Source organism: Ictidomys tridecemlineatus, chromosome 9, assembly GCF_052094955.1.
Source record: "Ictidomys tridecemlineatus isolate mIctTri1 chromosome 9, mIctTri1.hap1, whole genome shotgun sequence".
In the NCBI taxonomy this organism is placed as follows: Eukaryota; Metazoa; Chordata; class Mammalia; order Rodentia; family Sciuridae; genus Ictidomys; species Ictidomys tridecemlineatus.
Window position 1 is genome coordinate 148,309,786 of NC_135485.1, and position 26,451 is coordinate 148,336,236.

The following is a 26,451-nucleotide window of genomic DNA, read 5'->3' on the forward strand; positions in this document are numbered from 1 at the left end:
TATGTATTTGGAGATTAAAAAAAAAAAACATGAAGCACTAAGCAAACCAGGTAGCAAAATTGTCCTTTTTATCAGGGTTGAGGATTGTTAGGCAATAAACCTAGGAAATGTCAGACAGCATACTTAAAAAGGCACTTTTGAAGGTCCTTGACTGTGTCCTGTGGGTACAGTAAGCAGAAGTTGATCCCGAGGGAAGCTGATCCACGCTGACGAAACGTCATGCCAGGAGTGGCCAAGAGGGGCCTTGGGCATCCGTCCCAACCAGGAACAGGTATAACGCTGGTGGAGAGCGGAACACACGTCGTGTTCCAAGAGCTGCAGTGCCCGTGAACGTTTCTGTGGCAGACCTGACCCTGTTATCAGCCCACTCACACTTGGAGCAGGCCGTAGGCAGCCAAGGTCGTGCCAGACTCCATGGCTCAGCAGGGCTGTTCATCAGCTGGCAAAGGCTGCAGATGCCAGTAGAGCAGCAAAGACACGGCCAGGCTGAGCCCCCAGGCCTGCAGCTGGTGTTTCAGGTGCACTCAGTGGTTTAAGAAGCACTGCAAGGTCTGCAACCCGAGTCCAGGACATGCACGCCTGCCTGCCAGATGCCCTGGGAACAGCTGCTGCTGAGAGTCGATGGGGAGCTGGTCACCCTATCAGTGGGAGAAAGCAAAAGCCCTCTCAAGCTTCTTCAGTGCACTAAAACCCCAGCATAAAATGGAAATGTGGGCAATCTGAGTGGCCACTTGCCAAAAATGGGGTAAATACATCTGAAGTGTGAGGTGTTCTGAAGCAGTGCTCCTGCCCCAGCTGGAGGCAGCACAGAGGAGGGGGGGCTGTGCAACCTAGGAAGTCAGATCACTGGAGCCAGTAAATGCAAAGGACTTAGGCTTCCTGTCTGTTAGACCATGTGCATGTTTGCTGCTGCTAGTATCTTCCCTGCTAGGGCTTTTATTAATCGGCAGAGGGTGAGGAAGGCTGGGATTAATCTAGCTCCTAGCTGTATTTGCTGTGTCACAGATATTTTAATTGATGGAGCTACTAGCTGTAAGTAACAGTTTAAGGGACGAGAAGCATGGGCCACAACGCCTTAAGTGTTAACCACAAGAACCTCTCAAGAATTCCGGATCAGATGTCAAGGAACCATTAGGAAGAGTTCACTCTCTCAAGAAGGCTTATGTGAACTTCACGTCCCAGAAATCTAACCTAATGACAACTGGCTGAGAGTAAATAAGAAAGATCTGTCACTAATTTTTCACTTTGGCCAGATGGAAACATGTCCTATTAATAGAATAAGAAATCCAGGTCCAATTCCAGCTTGAGTTTTTCCAACATGGAAAAGGACCTGAAACTGGACTTAGAAGCTCCAGGAGGAGGCACCATGCGCCTCCCAGGCCCACACCGGGCTCTTCTAGACCTCTACTCCCAGCCCTGCTGGGAAGTGAAGGGTCATCCTTTGTCTAGTAGTTGCCTCTACTTGGGCATCAGTGCTGACCACACAGCTTCCCAAGACTCTGGGGCGCCACCTGCACCACCCCAGCCCTTCTACACTCCCAGTCCCTGTGCCTTCCCTTATAGGAGGAATACGGTTTTCTCCCCTTCAGGCTATTATTAAGGAGGAGGTATAGATGTGGTTTAATCACTCTCTTGACAGGTGGTGTTTGGCAGAAAAGTAACTAAAACCTTATGTCCTAAGGAAAGAGTCACGTTTTAAAATTTGGTCAGTCCACAGGAGTTGACTCTGTTCAAGATGGTTGATAACTAATAATTCATTGGAAATTACTGTTTCCTCACCCTCCCAGACAATGTTCTTGAGACAGAGGGAAAGCCCTTTTAGAAAAACAGGCCCCCTATTCAGCAAGAAAGCACGAGCAGAATGGAAAAGGACCTAGGAGGCTGAAGGCCCTGGCAACCACTCCAAGGGCCATGGGGAGGGCCCACTGACTAAGCAGTCACCACTTGCACAGGGACACGCTGAGAAAGGAGCCTGTTGACTTCATGTAACGCAAGCCACAGACTCATTCCCCACAGCCAAAGGCAAAGAAAGGCAGACAGGCAGGTGTGGTGCCACCGCAAACTCAATACGGAAAAGTGGGAGCAGCCTGAGACCCTGGTGCCATCACGACTGTGTCAGGGAAGGGCTGGGACTTGAGATATGAGGAGCTGGTTGGCTCACATCTGGCATCAGTATCTACTTTTTTCCAAAGTTTGATTTGGAGTTATTATAAATGCAATATTGTTTTCTTTCCCTGTGGTGTTGGGAACGGAACCCTGAGCCCTGTGCAGGCAAGTGCACGCCCACCCCAGTATTCTTAACCATGCATATACTTTGCTTTCAGTCAGCCTCACAGTAGTAAAGTCAGCTGCTCTCTTCAGCCCCTATTTACCACTGAAAGCTTAGCTTCTTAGGGTTCTAAGTTTCACCTGAATTATGGGCAACAGCATTACATCAGGGCCTTTTAACAACCCACAAGTTGCCTTGAAATGCACAAGCCTATAAAATGGCAGCAGATTGGATCATTAAACCTCCACAAACTACCGGCCTGCAGACATCTGCTTTCCAGAGGCAACGGCTGCGGCCTACCACACAACGTGAGTCCTCCAAGGGGCTGAGCACAGCTCAGACTGACTTCCGCTCCCTCCCAAGTGCACTTCAGAGCTCTGCAGACTAAAGCCAAGTCTTTAACCTACATGTTATGACTTTAAAGGTGATGGTTTCTCGTACTTCCTTTTAGTAAATTTGATCCCAGTATTTATTTTTTAAAATTTTGGGGTACTAGGGACTGAACCCAGGGGTATCCTATACTGAGCTACATCCCCAGTTCTTTTTGAGACAGGATCTCACTAAGTTGCCCAGTCTGGCCTCCAACTTGTAATCCTCCTGGCTCAGCCTCCTCAGTTTCTAGGACAAGTGTACACCACTGCACCTGGCTAGGTTTTTGAACAAGCTGCTGTAGCTAACTGAAAGATACACGTTAGTGGTTAAGATCAGCAGCTTTTAAAATCAACTGCTGTAACCAATTGAAAGGTATAAATTAGCAGTTGATATGGGTACCACTCATATAACAATAGCCCTGCCACGGATGCTCACTGTAACTCCAGGTCCCCTTGGCACAACCCTGCTGGACTTTGGCACAGGAAATATGCGGTCTAATTTCTCCACAGGGATCCAAGGGCTCCTAAAGGCGGCCCTGCTATTGACCAAGACTCAGAACAGTGCTGTTGTAGTCCTGCCCCTCTATGTGCCCTGGCTCTCAACAGGCACCAAGTCAGACCCCATGATGACCCCATTTCTTGCACCCTGACCTCTTGCACTGAGCTGTTTCTCACAACTCCCTGATAAGAAAAGCAACTAAGAGTTTATTTCTAGACTGAAAATTTGGAACATGTAAATACAAAGAGGATCAAAAATCAGTTAAGGCCAGAGTTATGAACAGTCACTGGAGGCCGGAGTGAGCACTCTGCTGTAAGACAATGCCCAGCTTTCCCGAGGGAGAAGGCGGCTGGGCCGAGGAGTCCTTCCAGCCTTGTTCAGAAGGCCAGACTACCTTTCAAAGGGATCGATTCTAGGTCTTGCGTTCCTTTCCCTTCACCTCCTCTCTCCTTGCTCTTCTCTAGTTATGGCAGGCTACTGTGCCCCAACTTTCAACCTACCAAGGAGCCAGTCCTCTCCTCCACAAGACTAATTATGAAACAGATCTCACAGGGCCTAGGCCTCCAGCCACAGCACGGTCTTGAAGGTCCAGGTATGGAACAAGGGAGAGTCCTAAGCCAGCTCTTCTGAGGGCCCACCAGGGGGCACCTGGAACTTCCCTCCTGCATTCCCAGGTCAAGCTGACCTTTGATTCTACCTCCAGTTAGTTTATAATGTCATTTCAACAAACACACTAACCAACTGGGAGACACAGCACCTGTGTCAAGAAAGGGGCTAATCAAATGCTACCAATATGCACTGGAAAGTGTAACAGGCTGAGCGAGTTGAGCTCACCGGGCTTTAGGGTGTACCTTCTATCACTCAGTCCTCATCAACCTCAGTCTTGGTGTGTGCGAGTTCCTCTTTTGTATGAGAACAGAGTGGCCACTACAATGTAGAGACCACAAGAGTTCCCTTCTAAGTCAATCCTGTTTCATCTGGTAACAACTGTAATTCCCATTTACGAAAAATAGAATCTCAAAAGCCAAAGATTTTAAGTTTCATTAGAAAAATAAGCCTAAGCTTTCATTCCCTCACCCGCCAAGTACTTACCCCTAGGTGCTCAGGCCCAGCGCCTGGCGACCAGGCATCTCTACTGGTGCCTCAGCTGCTTTTACTTTGCTTTGGAATATGAAACTGCTCTGAAGGTCCATATAAGTTCCAGCTCACAGCCACATCCTGAAATTGGATTTCTGTCCTGCTTTGTGCCTTAAGAGCAGAAGTCACCTGGAGCTACAGGACCAAGATCATGAGAAAGAGCTTCCATGTTTGTCTGCCCGCTGTGTCCTACCTCCTCCTTATCCTGCCTGGCAGCTCCACCTCACCTCTCAGATTTGGAACTGGAAGGAGGGGATTTTGTTCAAAGTCTCTTACTTTCTTCAGTACTCAAATTATATTGGAATTTATTTAAAATGTTTTTTAAAAGGAAGAAAATGCAGTATGCACTTCTTTTACCATTTCAACAAGGAAATGCTGAACCCCCGCAGATGGGTTCCGAGTGCCCCACTCCACCATGGCTGCAGTAGTCCCCCACTTGCTGTGATTGCAAAGGAAGGATGTGCCGTGGACTCCCTTCAGCTCCAGCCTGATTCCAGACCGCATCTTCCCACTGTCCACCCACTTCCAGAAAGCAGAAGCCTCTGTAACTGTTTGAAATCAGAGTGAATTCAGTCCTGAAAGCGAAGCTATCTGAGTTGTTCGTCCTGCTCAATTGCACGCATGCATGAAGACTGCTCACCCCGAACAAAATGGCGCAGGTAGGACACCGGTGAGGAAGTTTGCAAGTTGCTCCTGGCAGACAAAGCGGCCAGAACAAAGGCGAGGGGGACTGAGTCCTGAAAGTAAGTCTCCCACCCAAAGGCTAGAGGGGCTGACATCTCTAAAAATTACCGAGGGGGAAAGCCACCTCTGTGTGCTCCTCCTCGACCTCCCCGAAAGCCGCCCCTTTCTCCCCGGAAGTTGGATCGATTTCTTTCTCGACCACGACCAGCTGAAGTTCCCCCCCTTCCTCCTCCTCTGGGAGCACCACCACCCCGATCAGACTTAGATTTGGGAGGAGGTGACTTTGGTCGAAGTCTCTCAATCTCCTCTGTACAGCCAGTCAAGTAGGAATTAGGGGCGCTGAAGTAGGATGCGTATGTCTCTGCATTGTAGTTGCTGTTTGTCAGGGTTGGTCCAACTGTGAGCCAGCCTGAAAAGGAGGAAGACAGACAACCCATTAATCTGCACTCCCTTGCTGACCCTTCAGGGGTGGGCTAAAGGCCCTGTGCATCCTTAGGATAGCCCTTCACTCGCCCCACAACAGCGGCCTCCCTTACGGAACAAACACCACTTAATCACGGTCACGTTTTAAGGACTTCACACCTGTCAATCCTGTTTCTTCTGCAACATGCCTTTTGTAATACATCCTCCTCACTGTTCCCCATCCATGTGAGATGGCACTTATATACTATACTGAGTTTGGAATCAGTGAAAATATAATAAATTACATTTAACTTTGCTCTTCATGCCAACAGGACCATTTTTTTTGTGATTAAAATCTCAGAAGCAATTTTTGCTCTACTCTTCACATCCACAAAATATTTCCAGTGGATAGGTCCTAGAAATCCAAGAGGATAAATAAATGGCCAAGGCTGTGAAGAAATGTTTAACATCAAAAATCATCAAGAAAATGCAAATCAAAACCACAACAAAACGTCATCTCACCCCAATTAGAATGTCTATTGTCCAAAAGCCAAGAAATAACAAATGCGGGTGAGGATGCAGACTAAGGGGCCCACACACTGTTGGTGGGAAGGTAAATTAGTACAGTAACCATGGAAACAGTGCGGGGTTCCTCCTAGACTAGAAACACTCCACAGGAGAGACCCAAGGGCACTAGAAACAGGAAGTCGAGTGACCTGCCCAGGCGTGCTTGCCGCAGCACTGTTCACCACAGCCGTGTGGCAGGTCCAACACACAGCAGCAATGTGGTGCAGCTCAGACACCAATGAGCCAGATGAGCACTGCACGATCTTATCAATAGGAGGAGTCCGGGAACAGAATGGCCCTTATGTGTGGCCTGGGAGAGGCATGGGCTGGGCAGAGAGGCCCAACAGGTACAGAGTACAGTGAGGAGGAGCAGCTCTAGTGTTCTACAAGGCGCAGCAAAGTAGCTATGGCTGACAACCGAATACTTAAAAACAGCAAGTAGAGAGATTTTCCACGTTCCCAACACAAAGAAGTAATATACACCTGAGGTGAAAGATCTGCAATTACCCTGACCTGATCAGTACACACTGTGTACACACACATACTAAAATGTCACTGTACCCTGATGATGTGCATAATTATTATGGACAATTAAAAATATATCAAAAAAGGGCTGGGGATGTGGCTCAAGCGGTAGCGCGCTCGCCTGGCATGCGTGCGGCCTGGGTTTGATTCTCAGCACCACATACAAATGTTGTGTCCGCCGAAAACTAAAAAATAAATATTAAAAAATTCTCTCTCTTAAAAAAAAAAAAAAAAAAAAAAATATATATATATATATATATATATATATATATCTCAAAAAAATAACTGAAGAAGACTTTTAGGGGGGTGAAACCACTGCACCCGGCACTGAGTGGTAGAGAAAATGTTGCTGGCTGATTATATAACAAGTGTCCCGCACCAGTGGGGAGCCCTGAAGAAGGGAGGTGAGGCACCTGCAGAGCAGGGATGAGACGGGAAATATCTGCACCTCCCTCTAAGTTGGCTGCAAACCTAAAACTGCTCATATCTGAAGTACACCAAAAGGAATCAAACACGTAAAAACTTCACCTTACTACCTTACTCTCTTTTTTAAAATACATATCCCAAGGAATCACAGGGTCTTTTTTTTTACTGAGGTCCTACCTGGTCGAATTGTACTATCTCTTCCAAACAGATGAAGACGTCTTCTACCAAGACAAAAATGTTCAATTATATGAAAAATTTCCACAGGTTTTTCTATATTTCCAATCTCAGGTTCTTCTGTAATAATCAAGTCAATGTCGACATTAGCATGAATGAAGTCCCCGTCTGTGCTTCGCTTCACGGTTCCTTTGATCCCCATGAGGCAGTGTTCCTGCACGGTGAGAGCACAACAGCACACTTTCTACCAAGTCATGTCTCATAGCTTTCCTCAATTCCAAAACAATCTTTGTTTCTGAGTCTTTGGGATACAGTTGAGGGTGTCTGTCCGGGTGACAGGAAACACAGAGTGTCTTCTACACCATCCCTCATAACACTTAACCCCCAGAACTCGTCACCGCTGAAGAGCCCAGGAAAGGGACATTTCCACCACATTAACTGAACAGTAGATACTGATTTGGAAATGCTTGAGAGAAAAATATGAGAGTAAAGAAAACAAAACAGTAGAAGCCATACCTTTGTTCTCTGGAAAACAGCCTTGGGATCTAAAGTCTTCGTCTTCCCAGGATTGTTTTTGTTGGTTTTAATCCAACAAATATCTTCACATCTTCTGTAACCCCACTTGCGTAAACACTAGAAATATAAGAATTAAAGACAGAAATCCTGAACTTAAATAAACAATACTCAAAATGAGCAACCAACACTAAAGACCTCACTAAGTTCCAGAGGTCATGGTAATTGCCTTAGTGCAGACAGAAGAAAGAAATGCCAGTCTCAAAGCAGTCTCAAAACCAGAGCCATAATAGAGTTGTACTAATGTGAAACACACTATTAAATACCATGCACTGAAGCACTGCATTCTGCCCCAAAGGTTTAGTCAGAGTGAGCATTCCCAGTTAGAAAATCTGACACCTGAAATGCTTCAAAATTCAAAACTTTCTGAGTACCAACAGCTCAAATGGTTTCAGATTTCACAGCATTTGGATTTTGATTTTGGGATAAAGGATGCTCAACCTGCTAAGTCTGCAAATAGTCCAAAATTTCAAAACCTCAAAAATCAGAAACACTCTAACCCCAAGCATTCTAGATATATATAGTACCTGTATTACCTTTCATTGTCAGCAATAGGTTTTTTAACTAAAAGGAAACAGAGACCCTACATAATCACAAAATAATCCAAAAGATAATTTGGTTTCTGCCACCTTCATTTTTATATAATCACAAAATAATTCAAAAGAGAATTTGATTTCTGCCACCTCCATTTTCTATCTTCTGACAAATGTAAACACTGTTAAAACTTTTCAAACTGATTCAAACTGTTAACTTCTGTCAAATGAGAATCTAATAAAACCTCATTTCTACATACAAAAAGTTCAGACTAAAGCTGCTGTGCATCTGTCTTCATTGGGTAAAACCTTATTCTGTCTTCATGCAATTCAGAAACTAGAGGTATGAAGCTCAGTCCCATGAGCATGCAGCAACAGTGGGGAATCCATGACAAGCAGGTGCAGGCTGGAACTGAAACATGCACAGGGCACAGTTGCCACAGAGTCAAGAGGGGGACAATGAACCAAGCAACATAGCGCTGCTGGTGCTGTGATCTAGTACAAAGATGCAGCAAAACACAAAACATGTGCTTCCTGGAATGTTCTAAAGTGAGGAAGACCTCAAACTGAGATTTCTTAAATCTTTAAAATCTCAAAAGATCAAGGTCAATATAAGAGTCCCTCTTATCCACAGGGAGATGTTCTAAGACCCCTGGTGGGTGCCTGAGACCAGAGAGTACCGAACCCTACTAATTTTAAATCAGGCATAGTAAGAGATTAACTTTTCTTTTCTTTGGTTGGTGGAGGGGCGGTACCAGGGATTGAACTCAGGGGCACTCAACCACTGATCCACATTCCTATTTTGAATTTTATTTAGAGACAAGGTCTCACTAAGTTGCTTAGTGCCTCACTTTGGCAGAGGCTGGCTTTGAACTCATGATCTTCCTGCCTTAGCCTCCCAAGCTACAAAAAAAATATTAAGAGAAAAATTACTACAATATATGTAAATAAAAAGGTATGTGATGTAGTCTGTCTTTCCCCTTCATGTTGCACACAAATCACCCTGACAACCCAGATGGTCCCTAAGAGAGGAACAAGCAGGTGGCATACATAACACATGCATAATTGAAAACTTATAAATTCTGGAATTTTCTATCTAATGTTTGCTGACCATAGAAACCAAAACTACAGGGGTGAGGGTTGAGGTTATTTGTTTCTGTTGCAAATATTTGGTTTTTGCTGGGCACAGTGGTGCACATCTATGATCCCAGCAACTTGTGAGACTGAAGCAGGAAGATGCAAGTTCAAGATCAGCCTCAGCAAGGAAAGACCCTATCTCAAAATAAAAAAGGCTAGGGATGTTGCTCAATGGTAGAGCACCTCTCGGTTGAATCCCCAGTACTGACAAAAATTTGTTCTGCACTGGATGTTCATAATACCACCACGGTCTAAATCCCAAATGACCTAATCCACTAATTTACCGAAAGTTATTGTATTGTAATCATTTTGGCCAAACTGTGCTTTCACCAATGAGATGCTCTGCTCCATAAATGAAAAAGACAAACCCTTCTAGTCATTTTTTAACTTAATTTGGGGCTGGGGATGTGGCTCAGTGGTAGAGCACTTGCCTAGCATGCAGAGACCCTGGGATAAATCTCCAAAACTGGAGGGAAAATTTTTAAAAAATAAAATAAAAACACATCAACTGAATTTGACGGTGAGGAGGAAACCAAAGTCAGACATTAGAACCAGAAAAGGTAAATACCACTAGGCCTATAAAAGCAAACAGTGTTCCTTTCTCTCTACTTTCTTGTTTTTCCACAGCACCTTGGGGAACTACTGCTAAATAAATGGACAGACCCAGCTGGAATACAATCATGGTCTAGCCTTGGAACCAGCAAATGATGGAAGCAGCAATGCTACCCACCAGCCTCAGCTCACTACTTCTAAAAAAGAACAGAGTGACCACAGAGCTTCAGTGTTGGAGCACAGATTTATCTCAGTATACTCTTACTTGTAATCTCACATAATTATGCTTAAACTCGTCAGCCACCTCCCCAAATCAGCATGGCTGAATAAGACGTCTGCTGCATGACAGGAAGTGTGTCCTCAGAGTGGGAAGTCTAATCCCATAACATGTGTCTAGACCCAAGACCCACAAGACCAAGTGCCTTTGTGCTGGGGAGCAGTTGAGCTGATTCCTGATCCCAGCTGCAATGCTCGTGCTATTCTTCTTGAACAGTTTATTATTGTGTTTCTTTTGGCACAGAGAAGCTCTGATATAACTGAAAATACATTAAAAGTGCTATAATTACTTTCTCTTTTTATTCATTCAAATTGTTTCAAATGCAGTTATTATTCCAGTTTGCCTGTCATTTACAATTCAGGAGTCCAAGCTATTCAGAGCAACACTTTTTAGCTAATTATAAGGAACCATAAATGACACCAAGCTCATTTTTGTACTATAGTTTGGAGCTTCAAATCTCTAAAATACTGTGTTCTTACAGCTGTGACAAACATTTTTGAAAGAGCTGCATTCTCCCCAGTAAGCCTTAGCTGAGTCAGGGGTATTGTTTTTTTCTTTAGCATATTTAAAACTATTCAAGACACAAAGAACAAAACAACATTAATCTTCAAATGTATTACACAGTATATTTTTAAAAAATTTTTTTAGTTGTAGATACACAAAACTTTTGTTTATTTTTATGTAGTGCTGAGGATTAAACCCAGTGCATCACATGTGCTAGACAAGCGCTCTACCACTGAGCTACAACCCCACCCCTAATATATTGTTTTATATTTTATAAAAACAGCATCTCACCACTCTTCCAAGGTCCAATCCCTCTCCAGAACCACACCAGAGAAATATAAATGACCGGGGTGCTGCAATCTCATCAATTTCTAACTTCATGATCTGTAAGAAACCAAACATATGTGAAATATTATACACAAAATATGTACAAATATTTTGTTTCCTATTCATCCCACATTGAAACTAATGACCATCAATTGTTCCTGTACCAGAATTCTCAGTAGATATGTTCTTTAAATGTACCCATTAGGAAATAAAATTGATGGAAAATCAATTTTATCCTAAAAAAAAAAAAATCACTTGTTCTCCTGTTTTTTTGTTCGTTTATATACAAGCAACACACACCCATATGTCAACACACGCACCTGCGAGCACACGGATACACATATATACATAATACACACACACACACACACACACACACACACATTTTTATATGGAAAGAATAAACAGGAAATTGCATTTTCAGAATTATGGCATATGACAGAAGTTGAGAGGTACATAAGCAACATTATACTAGAAAAAAGAAAATGAAATGGAATGAGGTTAAATGAGCCCAGAGTTAGGGGCAAAATTAAAATGAAATGTAATAACAAATGTTTGGAATGTACTATGATTTTGTTATCCATAAGAGTACTTCTCCCTGCAATCCCAGTGGCTCGGGAGGCTGAGACAGGAGAATTGCAAGTTCAAAGCCAACCTCAGCTAAAGCGTGGCACTAAGCAACTCAGTGAGACTCCGTCTCTAATAAAATAGAAAATAAGGCTGGGGGTGTGGCTTAGTGGTCAAGTGTCCCTGAGTTCAATCCCTAGTACCAACTTAAAAAAAAAAAAAAAAAAGAAGAATATTTCTCAATAAATCAGTATGCAGTGTTTTCTTATGATTACTTTAAGTCTAAAATGCTCTCCCCCGTTCCATTATCGTTTTCCTTGAATGTGTTATACCACAGTACATTTAAAAAAAAAAAAAAAGTCCTTCAATAATTAAATCTCTACATTGTGAGCAGTGACTATGCAAGCAACAAATTTATATGACATTCTTTTCCTTTTGGTTTTTTCTAAAGTTAAGAAATTTCTGAGACCATGGTTCATGCAAGAATTTATCAGTTTCATTTATTAAGAAAACCTTAATTTCTACCTCAATCAAATCAATGTTAGTTAAAACCATTCCATCTCTTAAATCAAAGACATTTTTAACAGTAAAAATGAAAATAGCAGATGTATAGACCAATTTTTTACACTTTTTACACTGATGTTTTTTAAGTCTTAAAATCTCTCCTCATCCAATATGCTCATGATACAATAACCTTTTATCAAATATAAGAATATGAATAAATACACATAGTACATATACACATATATTCCTACATATCTTTAAGTGACATAGCTATAGATAGGTGAAAACATATCTAGAGAAGAACAGTTAGTAAATTAATTATTCTCTAAAGCTACCTGTGGGTATCTTAAATAAGTGCTTATGTCCCCCAGTTAAAACCCACCGACCACTACTGGCTGTCTAACATGAAAATGAATACTTGTGAAAACCAACAATTTTCTCATTCACATTCTGCCTTCTACAGTAACCCCTGGCCCTTTCTTCAGAATAATGCCACATAAAAATTAAGAGCTTAGCAATCTGGGGGCCAGGCAGAACTTTTCAATACACCAGCCAGAGCTGAAATCAGTGAAATTAAATTCCAATCAAGACTTTACATACACAACAGCTGAGTCTGTTATGTGTAACTGAAGCTCTGTGCCTTTAAAACCAAACCTCACAGACTGGCCAGAGAATACAGAGTTCAACCCAGTGTGAATCCTAAATGTGATAAAACTCAACGCTTAGATTTTCTTTTCTTTTGACTAAACTGACAAAGGTGTTTTCTTATTACTACTCAGTTTTGATGAGAACATGAGAACTCGAGATGGTTAAACACCTCTAGGAATGTGAATGTGTAAAACCAATATGGAAAACTTCTCAGTTACTAAATCTTTTTGTCTGGGTAATACTACATTCTATACACTTTTCTGATTTTTCAACAATGAGCACAAATTAAAAAACATTTTTAAAGTGGTTAAGAGCCACCAAAATGTAAATAAAAGTGCTAAGTGTATTAAAGCTAAGAGGAAAAACTTCAAGGAGGAAGAATGTGTTATTTCGAACAACAACAACCATTAAATGAGAAAAAACCAAGCACCTTTCTACAAGGCACCAGGCTATGACTGCAGCCCTTCCTGACCCTGCCTTCTGCGCAAGACTTTCTAACTCTTCTTGAAATCTGCTGCTGCTTGGTTCCTAGGGCATTCCCTTTCTCCTGGTTCTCCTCACTTATCTCTTTTTTATATTTCTTTTATATGTGCCCCTTAAATATAAGTGTTTCCCTAGACTTCACTGTTAGTCCACTTTTATCTTATCTGTGACATTATCCTAGAATAAACTCATCTGTTTACATGAGATAAAGTGCTTATCCTCCAACATCTGTCTTCTGAAGACAGATTGATCTGTTCTTTAAGTTTCACACTCTTCCACTTGAATGTCCCACATACACCTGAAGTCAACATGTTCAACGTTATCAAGTCCATCTAATTCTGCTCCTATTCTTAAATTCACTTACCCCTCATCCCACACACTTAACCAAATGTATCTCCTGAACTTTACTAAATGTATCACCTTCCTATTATCACCCTAATTTAAGGTCCCATCATCTCAGGACTAGGTTACTCCAAGAGACTTCTAACTGTCCTCCCCATTACTTCCTTGCCTCTAGCTCAACCTCTACACACTAATCCAATGTTCTTTCTTAAACTGGTTAAAACCTTCAAATACTTTGTAATGTTTTCAGAATGAAAGTCAAGCTCCTAGAACAGATCAATCTATGTCCAACGGGAGTAACACACAGGAAGACCTGCTCCACCCCACAAGCCAGTTGGTGGCCTCCATTCCTCTTGTTCTTGCAATTCCTTCTGTCGAAGCCTGTCCAATATCTTCCTTGCCTGGCTAACTCAACTGTTCTGATGTCATCTTCTCAGAGTTCACATGTCCCACATTGCTAGGCTGGGCCTTATTCTCAGGTCATCTCATGCAGTCCTCCATTACTAAGCCAATGAAACTGCAAGGCATTCACTGGTTTTGAGCAATGTTCACCCTGTTAAACTTTAAGGCAGAATACCAAGTCCTGTTCTGTCTCCAAGCATTACCTACTAGCATTGTTCTTGGTGTGTGGGGCTCTCATTACTGGTTGTAAAACAAGACACTTGTGTAACTAATTCAGGTTAACACCTTATTAAACTTCTTTTACCACCTGTTGAGTGAGTTAGCAATCATTCTACACTCTTTTATGCTTTCCTAGCTATATATCCAAGTACCCTAAAACCAAGAATGAGTCTTCTACAGTTTACACTCACTAATTGCCCAATTTTTGCTTCAAAAAGAAGAATCAAATTAAATTTATGTACTACCTCTCAGTGCACCTTGGACACTCCTTCATAATACATACTTTAAACCTGTATTTATAATCTCTACAAAAGTAGAGATGGCATATGTGGTCTTACTTTCTATCACATAAATGTGTATTCATTTGAAAAACAGAAAACCCAGCAAAACATGAACACTGTCACCGTACATCATCCCATGTCCAGCATCTCTCATTGGCAGTGATGCCGGTCTCTCTGTAATACTCTTCCAAAGGTGGCTCCAGGAGAATCACATCAAACTTGGGTGTCAGTTCTCTAATGTCAAAGGCTTCTATATCTGCTTGTAAATACCTGTGTGATTAAGGCAAAAACAAACAAGTAAAAGATTTTCAAATACTTTATAGATGGTAATAAAATTTCTTAAATATTAATTAACATTTCTTATTAATCCTAAGATAATTATTCAAAGTCTTTTTATAGCACAATTTTCTTTCTTCAGCACAGAGATTAAACCATCTACCAGAAAGTCTTCCTAGGACACAGACACAATCACTACAAAGCAAAAATAAATATTCCCCATGGATATCTGGACTCTTATATTGACAATGTATACTGGGATGTGCATCTCTGACCCCCTGTCTATTATCATCTGACTTTCCTAAGGAATTTTTTTTTTTAAATGTTGATGGACCTTTATTTTTTCATTTATTTATTTGTTGTGCTGAGAACTGAACCAGGGCCTCACACATTCTAGGCAAGTACTCTACCACTGAACCACAACACCAGCCCCTCATTGTTGTTGGTTTTTTTCTTCAGTGCTTCAGCTAATTTAAGCTTTTTTTTTTTTTTTTTTTTTTTTTTTTGCTGGGCTGGGGTTTGAACCCAGAGCCTTGTGCATGCTAGGCAAGAACTCTACCAATTCAGCTATATCCTCACCTCTTGCTTCAGCTAATTTAGAAAAACTATTCCTCAGTTAAATTAGTCCCTTTAAAAAATGGCTTCCAAATATGAATGTAATTTTCTTTTGTTAGTTTATTCATTAGTAAAATATTTATAATAAATCTTTTCACATTACCTAACATTATTATTATTAGCCTTTACTGAAAAGTGATTTTCACACAGTATGAAAGTATTTTAAACCTAATATGCTTTAAATGTTAAGAGTATTTTTAATCGAATGGATATTAAGAGTATAAGGCCTGCCTACACCAAGACTTATCTGTGGTTCTTCTAATGACTAACAGAATATATTTTATTAAATTGTTCAACAGAAAACATTCAAAGTTAGCTAAATATGAAACAAATATTCTCCAATTTCAAAGACATTGCACACATTTTGGAGGAAAATGTCATGTTGCTCAAAGGTTAAAATGAATGGTCACATTACAAGTCATTAAGGGGACAGGGATGTGGCTCAGCTCTGTGGTACAGCTAGGCAAGGTCCTGGGTTTAATCCCTAGCTCCCAAGAAGGAAAGTGGGGGAACCTCAGGAAGGAAAGTTAATTTGTTTTCTTCAAGTTATCCTTGTTTTTTTCACCTAAGTTTTCTAAATTTTCTATAATAAACAAATTACTTCATAAGAAAAAACATCATTTAAAAGCATTTTAAGCAAACCATCAAGCATACAATAAACCTGAATTATCTTCTAAAAAGAAAAAAAAATACTCAGAGGTAAAAGCCAATTTTCTGGAAAGCTGAAAAGTAATTTAGAGGAGAATGTGTGCCCAGCACCAGAGTTTCAAACTAATACATTAAGAAGAAATACAGCAAGTTAATCTTAAATAGGTATTTTGCATCCCCTCCCCACTAGTTTTTTTTTTTTAATGTTCAAAACATTTATGAAACCACTTGAGATTGACTTTCATAACTACAACAAATAAAGTATTTAATGTTAAATTGTGGGATACAATGTACTTCCCTTTTGAAAAAAGTCTTATTTACAACTTTAAGAACAAAGATATTTTTTAATTAAATGCAGATTTTAGAAATACATTTATTATGTAGTGTTACTATAATAAAAATGGCTTTTCCAAGAATCACTAAGTATCCAGGGAAATTAAGAGGTGAACTTTAATATTTTCAATCATATTCAGAAAATATAATGTGTTTACTTGCTTATTGAGTCTTTGCCAGTCTGAGCTTTTCAGCTTTGGTGATTAATTTCTTAGTGGCTTTTATTTTCCTGAGGCTGATTAAGTTTGGACTGTCTATCTACCAAAGTCTTCTGCCAATACCTCTGTTTGCAATTACCAAAAAACACCTGAGTTTCCAGCAGTGCTTTTTTTAATTTCAGTATATGCATTCGTTACTGCTTGAGCATCCTCAGGAGTTTTAAATCTGATATGGCATTCTGTATCTCCTTCTAGCAACTCAACATAAAAAACTTCCGAGATTGTGGTCAAAGTGTCCTGTACAACATCATTCATGACTTAAAATACACGTAATAATTGTTCAAGTTTTTATAACATTCACAAAAAAAAATTTATCAAATCTACAAAAATCCTGGAGTTCTTGAGTAGCTGTACTGCTACATTTTAAAAAAAAATATCTAAATAACCTCCCTCCCTGCCAGTTTTAACTTTATTATTCAACCTGAAAGTATCAAGCTGTTAAATTTTATCTGAGTAGAATGAGCCCTGAAGCCTCTTCTGAAGCTATGTAGGTCTCTGCTGCTGACGGGGCACACCTGTGTTCCAACCCACAAGAGGTGGGACCCACAAACACGAGTGTGCAGTCCACCTTGCTCTCTGACGACAGCACGGGGGTGCAGGGAGCTTGGCAGGCCTGCCCTGCCTCCTGGAGCCCCCAAATGTCATCTTTTCCTCTTTTCATTTCATAGGCAGGCTCAGAAAACCAGAGCCTCAAAGTATCAGGATGACACTTATAAAACTGACATTTTTCTTCTGAAAACAAGGAAGGTAGAGAATAAACCACATGACACTTCAGCCTGAGCTGGGAAGGAGGGGTAATGGTATAAAAGCACTTACATAGGAGGAGTGTTAGACTTTGCTATTAACTCGTCCTTGAGCCTAATGAGCTCCCTCAGTTTAGGGTATTCTTCAAATCTGTCAGCTAAACCTGAGGAGAAAAAGCAGTAAACCAAATTTCATTTCAACTGAACTCAAAGGCTGAGTGCTCTGGGGCTGAACAACACCTGCATCGCACCACTAACTCTCACGCCTTGCTTTTCTAGGCCACCCCCTAAGGAAGTATATTCATAACAATATGAATTATGTCAATTTCTTAGTTTAAACACCAAAAGGTTTTGTTATCAACAGTAAACATGAAAACTTTCGTAAAAGCTTCCTCAGTTGATTGCATACATCACATTCCAAAGAAAACAAGTGTGAAAATCTTATCACCATCAGGTTTCCACAGTCAGCTCTCAACCCTCTATAAAACACAAGGCACAACCTAAAACCACCCTAACCGTAACCTCTGCTGCGGCCTGAAGAACACGCGTGGTACCCTGCTTGCAACCTGGGGGTGTGGTCGGCTCCTCAGATGTTGCACAAATCAGATATACTTTCCAAGTACTCTCTTCTCAACTTCTTTCATCATGTCATCTTTGTTCCCATCATACAAGGAGTTTCACTCTCGGATTTTGAAATCCAACTTCTACTTGATTCAAAATACATTCATACAACTTCTTCTCAACCTACAAGTTTTCCTTGCCTTGGATAATTGTGCAAATGTCTTAAGAAGGGTTTATATCCAAATATGGGTATAACGTTTATCATAACTGGAGCTGTGAGATAGTTCAGTGGCAGAGCACTTGCCTAGCACATACAAGGCCCTGGGTTCAACTCCCAGCAACACACACACACACACACACAAAGAAGAAAAAAAAATACATCTCTTTATACTATATCAAAATTTTGCTTATAAAAAAATTAATTAGTTTTCACTTTAGAAATAAATAAAAATTTATTTTATGACAAAAAATAAATTGGATTACACCAAAATTAAAACTTCTGTGTCACAAAAGATACTATCAAGAAAATGACAAGACAACTAACAGAATGGGAGAAAAAAAAAATATATATATATATATTTTTTTCTTTCTTTCTTTTTTGTGGCCTTTGGCAAATTCAAGGAAATAACACCAATCTATCCAAATTTACACATTTTACCCTGGATGCCAAAGAATTTATATTCCCACCTTTACCATGGAGGTGTTCATGGCTACTAAACTCCTAACTTTTGCCAAATACATGGATGAAAAATGTTATAGCCTTGTTTTTGTTTGCCTCTTGATGACTAATGATGTTAAACATCTTTTGATATTCATTAGCCATTTTCACTTTATCCATTCATATTTTGCTCACAAACTTTTAAACTTTATTTTGCTTTATAAAATTTTTATGTTCTTACTTTGATACACTTTATGTTTGCAGTCTTCATTGGTACTGGGGATTGAACCCAGGGATGCTTAACAACTGAGCCACATCTCCAGCTCTTTTTATTTTATTTTTTTTATTTTGAGGTAGGATCTCAATAAAATTGCTTAGTGCCTCACCAAGTTGCTGAGACTGGCTTTGAACTCGTGATCCTCCTGCCTCAGCCTCCTGAGCTACTGGGATTATAGGTGTGTGTCACTTCTCCCAGCTTTCAGTTTTTTAGTAGAATATTAAATTTGTATTTATTCTCTTAATAACTACTGTTTTTCTTAAAGAATGCTTTCATTTCTTCAATAAAGTAAATATATTCTAATAATTTCACACTGTAGTATTTTTAGCTCTCTGATTCATTTGCATTTGTTAATATTGTAGGGAGCTAAATTGGTATTTACTCCCCAAATGTTACCAATTGTCTTAAATCATTTTTTTAAATTTGAGAAAATAAATTTTTTATAGCAGTAAAACAAATTTTGGACTAAAGATTTACTGAGAAATGTCCAAACAGATATTTCTCCAAAGAATATATTGAAATAGTAAATATGCCTATGAAAATACAAAACATTATCAGTCACTAGGAAAATGCAAATCAAAACCACAAGGGCATACCACTCAACACCCACTAAGACAGCTGTGATCAAAATCTCAGACAAGTGTCCAGATATGAAGAGCCCGAGACCTTTCCATGCTGACGGTGGGAATGTAAAATGGTGGAGCCATCATGAAAAACACTGGAGTGGGTCCTCAAGAAGTGAAATACAGAATTACCACATTTTAAAAAATAAAAATAAAAAAGTCAAAAATTTTTGTTGAAAAAAGAAAAAGAATTATAAGATCCAGCAATTCTATTCCTTGGTATATACCAAAGAAAAACAAAAACATACATCCACATAAAAACTTTTATATAACTATTCATAACAGCATTCGGCCTAATAGACCAAAGTACAAAACGAAACGAATGGATAAACAAAATATGGTGTGTACACACACACACACACACACACTTACTCACACACAAAGGGAATATTATTTGGTACTAAAAACAAATGATGGACTGATATATGCTAGGACATTAATGGCCCTTGGAAATAGGTTAAGTAAAAGAAGCCAGTAACAAGAGACTACCTACTATATGATCCCAATTATATGAAAGGTCCTGAAAAGGCAAATTTATACAGAAAGAAAGTAAATTAATGGTCATGTAAGCCTGGGGGTAGATGAGAGAAGTGTGGACTGTCTACTAATGTACAGCACAGGGCTTCCTTCCTCAGGGGAGATGAAGATGTTGTGAATTAGACTGATAATAGTTGACAACTTGGTATGAACATACTAAACACTGAATTATACCCCTAAAGTGTGGGTGAACTATATCGTATAGAAATTATACCCAAAAAGTAATCTTGCTGATGAAAAAGAAAGGTGTACTGAAAGCACTCAGAACAGAAAAAGTCAAGCTGAAAAAAAATGATTTTTTTTTTTTTACAAATCATCTATAAAACTGAAAAACACATGCATATAATCTAGCAATAGCATAATCCAAATAAATCTGACATACCTACATCCCTGATGAAATTCTGAGGTCTATGTCCAGTGTCTACAAAATGCTGGCAGTAATCATTATGGGGATTTAAGCTCTGTGTTCCCTAAAGAGAAAGTCAAAGTTAACAGCATGCACTCTGATTTGGATACAATAACTTCATACTGTCTTTTCTTAGAAAGCCAAACAAAATATGATTTTAAAAGTTGTATATTTGATAATACCACTAAAATGACAGCATGACTTTTCATCAACTACTGGTGTGAATATACCATTGTCTCATCTGAAATAGCCAAATATAAGAATATTTCATAAATAATTTAAATATTATTTTATATAATATTTTATAATAATGATTATAAAATATTTTATAATAATGATCCCTCAATAACTGAAAAAATCCTGAAGAAAAATAGGTACTTAAAATCCTGAAGAAAATTAAGTACTTAAAATCTTTTCCAGCATGGCTAGACATGCACATGCCTGTGAACCCAGCAATTTAAGGATACCAAGTTCAAGGACTTAAGGAGACCATGTCTCAGAACAAAGAACAAAAAGGGTTGTGGGGTTAGCTGTGGTAAAGTAGCCCCAGAGTTTGATCCCAGTACGATTTAAAAAAAAAAAAAAAAAGTGGGGGGGAATCTTTGAGGCACAGAGCTTAAATGTGAAAAGTTACAAGATTTGTAAATTATTTGTTTTATTTACCTTAAGAAAGGTACTAGAATCTTTATAAATCTCTTCTTCATATGGCAAATTTTCTTCTTCCTGTTGCATTTCTAGTTCATCCTTGAAAAATGAAGATTAAAGAAACATATATACATAGGCTACTTTTTCAATTATCATAATATTTCATATTGGCATTAAAATGAAACATTTAAGTCTTTGCTTTTTCATCACTAGATCTAACTAGTAAATAAGTTTGAGAGATGGTGGATGTGGTAATTATCTTGACCTAACCTTTTTACAAGACACAATTAAAAATAAAGGAAAAAATCTTTTTATAATAAAACAAAATGTCCTTATCATTATCATTAATAATAATTACCTATAACTACTAGTGTTTGGTTGACTGAATTGTCTAGAATTATTTATCTCTATAATTTACTGAAATGTTAGCATTTAGCTTGAATCATGAAATTTTGTTTTTATTAGATTGAACCATATGAAACTGCACATTTTATAGGTCAAAAATGTTAGAATATCAGAAATTGACATGACTCAACCTAATATAATCACAAATATTTAAGTTACATATAAGCACATATCAAAGTATAAAACAAAAGACCGTATTCATGAGATCAGGAATTATATCATCATAGAGATTTACTGAAACTATGATTATTTTGAAAAGAAAAAAAAAGAACATAGGCTTTTCTTCCATAATACTTTCTTTTTAACTAAATAACGCAATTACAAGTATAGAAGTTGGGTTTTTCTTCGGTTGATTTCAGAAATGGTTCTATACTGCTCTCTAGCCCATGAGTTCTCTAATTATCCTACCTAGCCTACATTGTTACACAAAATAATGTAACTCAAAAAAGACTGCTGCAACTGGGCCCACGCCTATAATCCCAGTGGCTTGAGAGACGAGGCAGGAGGATAGTGGCTTCAAAGCCAGCCTCAGCAATTTATTCAGGCACTAAGCAACTCAGTAAGACCCTGCCTCTAATAAAATACAAAATAGGGCTAGGGGTGTGGCTCAGTGGTTGAGTGCCCGGAGTTCAATCCCAAGTACCCCCTGCCCAAGACTGCTACAGTCTCTTGGAATTCCAAACAACAAAAGTGCACACCAGAAGGTGCACATATCTCTTTCCTCTTATAACAAACATCATGGCCAGGGTGTGGTAAGCACAACCCTTACATTAAAATAAGGGAATGTTCATAAAGGTCATAATCTAACCAATGGTCTCTGCTACTGACAACTATTTTAACACACCTTAGAACTCAGCTTTCTATCAAATTTGTTTTCTTGGATGTCAACTTATGATTATAAGAATTTATTTTTTCTAGACTATAAAAATCACCCCATTCTCCACTTGCCTTATATTCTTCTACTTTATCTTCATCTGTCTCTCCTTCATCCAGACACTTACGCTTTGCATTTGGAGCAGAGGTGTCATAGGAAGCCCTGAAAATTAAAACAAAGAATCGCACCCAAATACACAGAAGATGCATACATGTGTCTACTGGAAATATTAAATAGCTTGTATAGGCAAAACTTTCCTGGTGAAACAATATCTCTTTACCCAGTTTATAAATCATCCAAGAAACTGATGCAATGACAATTCTGTACTTTATGAGAAAGGAACCAAATAAGAAAATAAACTCTTATAAACTAGAATACTTAATTCTGAAATGCTTTCTAAACTATCAGTGTATACATGTTGAGGGCCAAGTATATTTTTTATAAATGTATAAAAATTATAATTGAAAATATATTAGATATATAAGCCAATTCTAGTCTAACATTCCATTTTCTAACTACTTATAAATGGGCACTTAATATAGTCAAAAATAAATATCTTTTAAGTCATGAACTGACAATATAAACCAATGTTTCTAAAGAACTTTATTTTGATATTTTTCATAATACATTCAGACCTAGGGTTGTTTATTAAAACAAAGATCCTAGTACAATAGTAACATGTTATTAGAAAAGATTATCTGGCTGACCTGCAAGTCTCCCTCGTTTCTGCAATTTCTCTCTGCTCATCTTTGCTGTTCAACACAGCACCAATGCTGTCGGCGCTCTCAGCTCCCAACTAAGGAATGGCAAAAAACAAGTCAAATCACAATTCACTAGACAGCGCTTCCTGGCATTTGTAGCAGAATGTAATGTATCAAACATTTAAAAAACAAATGAGTGAAAAAAAAACACAACTCACACTTCAAAGAATTGGACTAGCTGACAAGACAAACTGGGAATGCTCTTTAAAACCATATTAGTTAAGATTGACTCTGGCAGCTAGAAAAGTTTTTTATTAGGCTTTCAGTTAATATTGGAAATTGAGGCACAACTTTAGCCAACCTCCTGCTTTGAAAGTACATAAAAGTGTAGTAGTAGTAGTAGTAGTAGTAGTAGTAGTAGTAGGAATAACCAGAAAGAGTAGTTAGTGTAGATTTTATATAAGATATTTTTTATGAATCAGTTCATATATTGTACCTATTTATTCTATTATCTAACAAAAATCCACCCAGTTTTATTTAGGTTTTTTGATTATAGACACAATAGTGAATTTTACTAGTACCTTAAACATGGTTATGTTGATTTTGGTAGGCAACTGGGAAAACTATGCAATTAAATGTGGCAACAAATGTAAACACAGGCTGGACAAGTCAAACAGGCCCAATTCACATAAAGTGAAAGCCAAACCAAGGAGCGAGAATGCCAGGTGTAGCCACTTACACATTTTCGCTAGAAGGGCTTGAGAAAATCTGCACTAAATAGTCCCTTGAGAGGAGGCTTATCAGAGCAGCAAGTTACTAGCCTTTAAAGAGCCACCCACTCTCCTTCTAGTCCACCCACTTCACATGGTGCCCATGATAAATCTCTTCCAGGATGGGCATGATGGTGCACACCTGTAATCCCAGCGGCTTGGGAGGCTGAGACAGGAGTATCGTGAGTTCAAAAATCAAGGCACTAAGCAACTCAGCAAGACCCTGTCTCTAAATAACACACAAAATAGGGCTAGGGATGTGGCTCAGTGCTCGAGTGTCCCTAAGTTCAATCCCTGGTACCAAAATCATCAGCATCAGCAGCATCATCTCTTCCAATCTTATCAACTGTTCATAAAATTTCAGCTCCTCCAATAAAATCTTCCTGGCTCCTTTTCTTTAGTCAGGAGACAGCACATCTACTTCCTATAATTGGAATACTTCCTCACAGTAGCTGCTCAATAAATATATAAATAAAGGAATGAGACTGTCTATTGGGGTCTAAATGAGGATATAATGCTTTACAAGAGAAATGCCTTCCATCAAAATTCTGCTTCTATTGTCTTCTCACATTCAAACTTTTTTTAAATTGTAGAATGACTACACCAAGTCACTCATTTTTCATGAATTTTCAAATAAGCATATCATTGCACTAATGGAGTTACTCCCAAGTATATTGCTAGTACTAAGAATATTACTGGAGTAATCTCTGATAATTTGTTATCTTTTATAGACATACACGTTCTCTGAATCAAAGGCAGAATTGTAAACTGTTGCTTGTTGCATCCACAGTCACCACCATGGTCTAGGCCTATTTACTTACTACAACCATGTCTTCATTCCACAGACTACACTGACCTGGGTTCTACTCCTTTGGTTCATCAACAACAAAGGTTTGTTAAAGGCTTACTTTGTGCAACCATCAATGCTAGAGTAGAAGTCAAATATTTCACATGTATACTCTGCTTGTCTGTGAGTGCACAGGACAGTGTGAGTACAGTATAAACAAGCAATATACAGTATCAGATTAAGTAATAAGGTCAAGAATGTCTGAAAGGAAGAGCCTAGACCAAGGAAATCAGTACAGATTTCATCACTAAATTCTGAGCAGTGCCATGGAGGACAGACAGAATTCAAATTTTAAAAATCAAAACCTATACTATGTTCTGGAGACTACTCCACCATTTGCCTTTTTCACAGAGTGAATGAGGTGTCTGTCACTAATTGCATCAGGCATTCTAACTTACATGGAATAGTTCACATCCAACTGAAAACTGAGGGCAGCGAAGTGTATTAGGTATAAAGCCTATGCTAAAACTGCAGCTCACAAACTTACTAGTTTTGTGGCCTTGGGCATATAAACTAATGTTTTTTAATTCTTTTTTTTCCGAATCTTTATTTATTTTTATGTGGTGCTGAGAATCAAACCCAGTGCCTCACATGCAAGAGGCAGGCACTCTACCACTCATCTACAGTCCCAGCCCAATAACTTAAATTCTTTAAGTACATCTTTTTCACCTACAAAATACTGAGAGCATTTTATTTGCAGGATCAAAGACAATGAGTGTTAAAAGCTTAGCAAATTATGATATACAGAAAGTAATTAATAAATGGCAGCCATTATTAAATTTTATACACTTTGTAAGCTCTTTGAGGGTGGGAGCTACTTACATATTCACAGTTCATCTGCCAACACCCACTAGAGTCCCTTGTATCAACTGACTGTAAGGCAATTAACTAATAATTCTTCTGTGAATGTATTTTGAGTTAAATATGTTTGAATCACAATTAAAGTTAAAACACCTTTCTTCCTGGCAACAAGAGCCACTGAACATTTCTGAAAACATAATAAAAGAAGGTGGAACCAGGACAACTTAGACACCTGGATTTGTCCAAGCTCTTAATGCAAGAGAGACAAGGAACAGATCGGATTCAATTCCCACATTTTAACAGGATACCACAAATTCATTCATCAGATCATAAAGGAGAAGAGGTTTCAGGCTAACATTCACTAAAGCTGGATTTAATGCTGAACGAAAAAGCACAAAGCCCTTCACTGTCATTGACCTGAGCGGCAGAACTCTTCTCTGCTATCTGCTTTAACTGATGCACGGGAAGCGCGAAGACTCGGGCTTGGGAGAAAAGCTTGGGGGAGACACTGGGCTCAGTTTCCTGGCGAGGCCGGTGCCACTCGACCTCCGAACCCCTGGGTATGCAGGAAGGGAAGGGACTTCTACCCCTTTCGGGGTGGCGTGGCCTCTGTGCGCCAACAATGCACACATTCGCGGCGGTGACCCGGACGCGTGCCGACGGAATCTGCTCCGGCCTCCTTCCCGCGCGGCCGCTAGGTCCCAAGCAGGTTCTGCAAGTGCAGTCCACGCCGAGCTCGAGACTCGGTGCTGGCCGCGAGGGCCGGCACCGACCGCCGAGGGCAAGGGAGGGGGCCACCCGCCGGCCTAAGCCACCCCGGCTGCGCCGCGCCGCCCGCCGTGGGCCGCCCGGCACCGCGGCCCGCGCCCCAGCCCCGGCCTCCGCGGACCTGCTGCGCGAGGAGCTGCCGCCGCAACTTCTGTCGCTCCCGGATCTCCTGCAGGCGACTGTCCATGTCCCCGCGGTTCACAGCACCCGGCCACCGTCTCTCGCGAAAACAAGGCCCCGCCCAGCAGGCCTCCCTAGGTCGCGGGACGGGACGTTCGCCGGGAGCTCCGCTCCACCAGGTCCCCGCGTTCTCCACTCAGGACCGACTTCCGGCACGGCCCG

General features: G+C 39.8%; 1 protein-coding gene across 3 annotated transcripts; it reads right to left on the reverse strand.

Annotated features, from left to right (window-relative positions):
- Window positions 1–46: 46 nt before the first annotated feature.
- Window positions 47–26,451, reverse strand: Mettl14 (methyltransferase 14, N6-adenosine-methyltransferase non-catalytic subunit). 3 transcript variants are annotated; one of them, XR_013426203.1, is made up of 12 exons: window positions 26,231–26,451; window positions 22,930–23,018; window positions 22,297–22,384; window positions 20,962–21,042; window positions 20,275–20,362; window positions 17,310–17,400; window positions 14,532–14,673; window positions 10,922–11,014; window positions 7,571–7,687; window positions 7,058–7,268; window positions 4,634–5,369; window positions 47–4,411 (listed from the first exon to the last, which is right to left on the reverse strand). XR_013426203.1 is itself a non-coding variant. In XM_078022188.1 (11 exons), the coding sequence occupies exons 1-11, from the start codon at window positions 26,294–26,296 to the stop codon at window positions 5,065–5,067; spliced, it is 1,371 nt and encodes a 456-aa protein (XP_077878314.1). In that variant the 5' UTR covers window positions 26,297–26,451; the 3' UTR covers window positions 47–5,064. The 3 variants fall into 3 exon arrangements, 2 of the variants coding, with proteins under 2 accessions (XP_077878314.1, XP_077878315.1); XM_078022188.1 differs by having other exon boundaries at window positions 47–5,369; XM_078022189.1 differs by lacking the exon at window positions 22,930–23,018 and having other exon boundaries at window positions 47–5,369; window positions 26,231–26,442.

Coding starts and splice junctions, on each gene's coding strand:
- Mettl14 (XM_078022188.1), bottom strand. CDS start 26,296: ATGGACAGTCGCCTGCAGGAGATCCGGGAGCGACAGAAGTTGCGGCGG. Junction 23,019..26,230: donor GGCAGCTCCTCGCGCAGCAG/GTCCGCGGAGGC, acceptor GCCATTCCTTAG/TTGGGAGCTGAGAGCGCCGA. Junction 21,043..22,296: donor ATAAAGTAGAAGAATATAAG/GCAAGTGGAGAA, acceptor TCATTTTTCAAG/GATGAACTAGAAATGCAACA.